Source organism: Vigna umbellata, chromosome 8 (assembly GCF_029865625.1).
Source record: "Vigna umbellata cultivar VRB3 chromosome 8, Vumbellata_1.0, whole genome shotgun sequence".
Classification (NCBI taxonomy): Eukaryota; Viridiplantae; Streptophyta; class Magnoliopsida; order Fabales; family Fabaceae; genus Vigna; species Vigna umbellata.
The window spans coordinates 31,143,284-31,148,040 of NC_142172.1; the positions used below are offsets into that span (position 1 = coordinate 31,143,284).

The following is a 4,757-nucleotide window of genomic DNA, read 5'->3' on the forward strand; positions in this document are numbered from 1 at the left end:
TGTATAACACAATTAACATAATAATAACTTACTTTTTGTCTTTAAACTAATTATTATTTAATTATTTTTCCTTTTTTTTTAGTGTATACTAATGTGATATAGCGTAATGTATGTGTAATTGTGTGTTAGACCACACTTTGTAAACTAATCAATCTCATGATTAGGTACATGGTTCATATAGGAAAAGCATTTGTTGTTGGTTAAGCATATACTTAAGTATCTTAATCTTATGTTTGGATAAGGAATTTTAACAATTTTAAGAAATTAAAATACATAGTAGTTGAATTACTTAGAAATATTTGTCTTTGATTTGGTTAATTCTGTTTAATCTTTGGCCTCAATTGGTTTGTCTCGATTTTTGATCCAAGTCCACTCATCTATTCCTTTAGCCATAGTTGACTATGTTCATCATTCGTCACAAACTGAATTAAGTGGACCATTGTGTTATTGAGCTAAGTTGATCCAAGTTGAATGTCAAGACTAGTCGGTCTTGATCAAAGGTTAAGTGTTATAGTTTTTCACACAATTACAAATAGACTTACACAAAACAAGTTAACACAATCAATAGTATAATTAATCAATTATGTCTTAATTTTTTAATATTACACAATAATTAATTACATTAAAATAATATTGATGAGATTATTTAACAATATAGTACAATTAATCATATGATTAATGTTGTAATTTTAATTGTAATTAAAATAAATTCATAAATTTAAATTTTAGTATTTTTATGAATTTAATTTATCATTTCAAAATAATTTTGTATCTTTCCAAATTACATACTACTTTCTATTTTTACTTAAAATTTATTTTAATTTTAGTTTTAAATATATCAATTTTAAAAAATTATTTTATCACATCAATTATAACAGTGATAAAATTTTCACTCATCTATTTTCACTTGTTTTTTCATTTTTTTTTCTCTACTTAAGAATGTACAAATATATTATTACCTGTTACCTGTTGTTTGAAGTGATAGTCGAAATGAGCTATTCAAGATGAAGAACAAGTTGTTAAATATATTAAGTGTTGAATTCTGTGTTGACTTGGAATCAAGTGAAGCTTCTTTATGCTTGGAAAATCATATCATTATTCCACCAATACATCCTCCTCAAATTCAGTATTTGCACATTCAGATTCCTCTTGGTCTTCTTGAGGTGAGATTTGAGAAATTGAGGGTGATAACGAATTAGAAAAGGGACATTCAATTTCATGGCTTTGAATGTGTATATGTCGAAGGGTGCAAATATTCTTCAAAGAAGTGTATATGGTTGTCTCTCTAAGAACATCTAATTTGGCCACAAGTGAGTAATATAATAATCCATGACTCAATGATTGTGTAGAACTAGGGGAACAAAATAAAGAAGAGAAAATCAAAGAGAGTGTACCTAATGTTCGCGAGGTGAAGAAGATGACAATGATGAAAATAAGGAGACATTGGAAGGGAAGGTAGATGGGTTGTGAGTTAACTTCAACTCATTTCATTTAGACAGTGTTCATTTAAATGGATTTACTATTAAGAGAAATATATCCTTTTAAACAGTATGCTCTTTATATACAAGTTAAGAGAGTGTGGTGTTAATTCTACTGCCAATTGGGTTCGTGATGTTCTTCACATTCTTCTCCTACTTGCATAACTTCATTCTCTTACTTACATCATCTCATTCTTTTTTTTACGTATTCCTCTTTATAAACTTCTTCAATATTTCAATTTTTATATCCTCAACAATAATGTAATTAATTAATGTTAAATAATTTTTTCAATCTTACACAATAATTTATTATATTGAAAGAATATTATTTATATGATTTAATAAATTTTTATTATATATAATTATATAATTAGTACTATAATTTTGACTTTAAGTAAAATAAATAAGTAAATTTTAATTTTAGTATTTTTATGAATTTAATTTATTATTTTAAAAATTTTATCTTTCAAAATTATTAACACATTTTATTTTGATATAAAAATTATTTTAATTTTGGTTTTGAATATATCAATCTTAAAAAACTTATTTGATCACATAAATTATCTTAGTGACAAAATTCTCACTTTTGTATTTTCACTCTTTTTCCATCATACCAACCTTTTCTTATTTCTGCGCACTCTTCAGTTAGAGTACACAAAATTGTTACCGGTTACCTGTTGTTTCAAGTGACAAACGAAACGACGCCGTCAGCGGATTTTGATAAACCTTAACAAAACCTACCCAGGAATCCATCAACAATACACAAATAGCACCCGCACCAGCTGTGGCACGATCCCAGATGAGATGAATCACGGTCGGCTGATTTCTGGTGGAGGATGGCTACTCAGGCGACTTTTCACGGCGGCTGAGAGTCCATCAAAAAGTCCAGACCTCTATCGAATGTTATCGGCGTTGGGCAAGACTGGAGGAAGCGTGTCGGAAACTTTGGACAACCATACAATGAAAGGCAAAGCCATAAAAACAGAAGAACTCCTAAGATATGTCCAGGAGCTCCGAAGGTATCGCAGATTTCAGCATGCACTCGAGGTATAAAATATCAATTTAAATTATCCTTGTGATTTTGATGTAGGTTGAAGTTTATTTATGATGATTGCAGATAATTGAATGGATGGAGATGAGAAAAATTGACTCTTCCCGGAATAATTATGCAGTGCAACTAGATCTGGTGTCTAAGACCAAAGGGGTGGTTGCGGCTGAAGAGTTTTTCAGTGGTCTTCCTCCTCCAGCCAAGAACAAGTTCACGTATTGTGCTCTCTTGAACTGTTACTGCAAGGAACTAATGAAAGACAAGGCATTGAGTCATTTTGAGAAAATGGATGAATTGGGTTATGTCAATTCTCTGGCTTTCAGCAATTTGATGAGTCTGTATATGAGAAGTGGTGAACCCCAGAAAGTGCCTCACCTGGTGCAGCTAATGAAAATGAGAAGCCTTCCCTTGTGTTCATTCACGTATAATATCTGGATGAACAGCTGCGCCTCTTTGGGCGATCTTGATGGGGTGGAGAGAGTCTATGAGGAGATGAAAACTAAAGATCGAATTGGTTGGCAGACTTACAGCAACCTTGCTGCTATTTCTGTGAAGGTTAAGGACTTTGAGAAGGCTGAAATGATGCTTAAGGAGCTGGAGAAACGAGTGAAGCCACGGCAGCGTGATGCTTACCATTGGTTGCTTAGCCTCTATGCCGGGACTGGTAATCTTGGAGAGGTTCACAGAGTGTGGAATTCCCTCAAGTCTGTCTCCCCTGTGACCAATTTGAGCTATCTGGCTATGCTTAGTAACCTCCGAAGGCTTAATGATATAGAGGGCTTAACAAAATGCTTTAAGGAGTGGGAAGCTAGTTGTGTTAGCTATGATGTGAGGTTAGCTGGTGTCTGCGTTAGTGCTTATTTGGGTCAGAACATGGTGGAAGAAGCTGCATTGGTGTTTGAGGGGGCTAGCAGGAGGAGCAAAAGCCCTTTGTTCAGGATTGAGGAAATGTTCATATTGTATTTCTTGGAGAAACGTCAATTGGATGCTGCTGTGAGGCACTTGGAGGCTGCGCTTTCAGAAGTCAAGGGTGATGAATGGCATCCTTCACCACAAGTTGTTGGGGCTTTTCTGAAGTACTACGAAGAAGACACGGGTATGGATGGTGTTGACGAGTTGTGTAAGATTCTCAAGGCTAAGAATTTTGATGATTCCTGGATTAAAACTTGCATTAATGAGGCCAAAGCGTCTCCTGAAACTGATCCAAGATTGAAGGAAGATGATCCTCAAAACTATCGTGCGCAGGAGAACTAGACATCATAAGCAATTGTCTGCAGCTTGTAGGCGCAGTTTATGATGCAAGTGATTTGGTAGTTATCATGGTTTCGTAAGAGTTGGAACACTTTCTCCAAAATCGTTTAGAATTTAATACTTCATTTGGAAAATATCTTATGTTCTTATTTTATTTTTATCGTTCCTGTATTTTCTATTTCAAAATAGAAGAACTAAGGTTTAATACATCATTTGGTCCCTACTTTTGGGGGTTTTGTTCAAAATGGTCCCAGCTTTTGAAAAAGTTCAGTAAAGTCCCATATTTTGGTTTAAAATGTTCAATTCGGTCCTTTTCGTGGACGGCGTTAGAAACTTAACAGTGGTGGTGTTACTGTGGCAAAATTTGAGTGAGCTGTTATGTTTTGATGGTTACGTGGCACTGTAAATTGGGGAAATATCATAAATTGGGGAAAACCCTAAAGTTTTAATAACCCTAAACCCTAAATTAGAATCAGAAACCCTAAATTGGGGAAAAATCCCCAATATCAAAACCCTGACCCTCAACCGGTTAGTCTTTCTCATATTTCCCTCCAACAGCACCGCAGGGGACTGGGGATAGGAGAATGAGACTTTCCCTTAATGTTGCAAGGAGGTTTTTTGGTTTGCAAGATATGCTAGGCTTTGACAAAGCTAGCAATACCATGGAGTGGCTGCTGAACCAAGCAAAAGCTGAAATCAATCATCTAGCGAAGGAGAAAAAGAAGTAGAAGAAGAGTGTTCACCGTAGTTGCTGCAGTGCTGGTTCAGAATGTGAAGAAGGTGTGTCTAGTCTGGATGAGGTTGCAGGGAGTAGAGATGAAGAAGAAGCAGGAGAAGATTGGGGATTTTTCCCCAATTTAAGGCTTCTGATTCTAATTTCCACTTTAGGGTCCCCAATTTAGGATATTTCCCCAATTTACAGTGACACGTAACCATTAAAACATAACAGCTCACTCAAATTTCGCCACAATGGCACCACC

General features: G+C 34.6%; 1 protein-coding gene across 1 annotated transcript; it reads left to right on the forward strand.

Annotated features, from left to right (window-relative positions):
• Positions 1-2,224: 2,224 nt before the first annotated feature.
• On the forward strand, positions 2,225-4,022 carry LOC124822847 (pentatricopeptide repeat-containing protein At1g02370, mitochondrial-like). The gene is made up of 2 exons (XM_047294921.2): positions 2,225-2,525; positions 2,596-4,022. Exons 1-2 carry the CDS (start codon positions 2,283-2,285, stop codon positions 3,778-3,780), a joined length of 1,428 nt encoding a protein of 475 aa, XP_047150877.2. The 5' UTR covers positions 2,225-2,282; the 3' UTR covers positions 3,781-4,022.
• Positions 4,023-4,757: the final 735 nt, after the last annotated feature.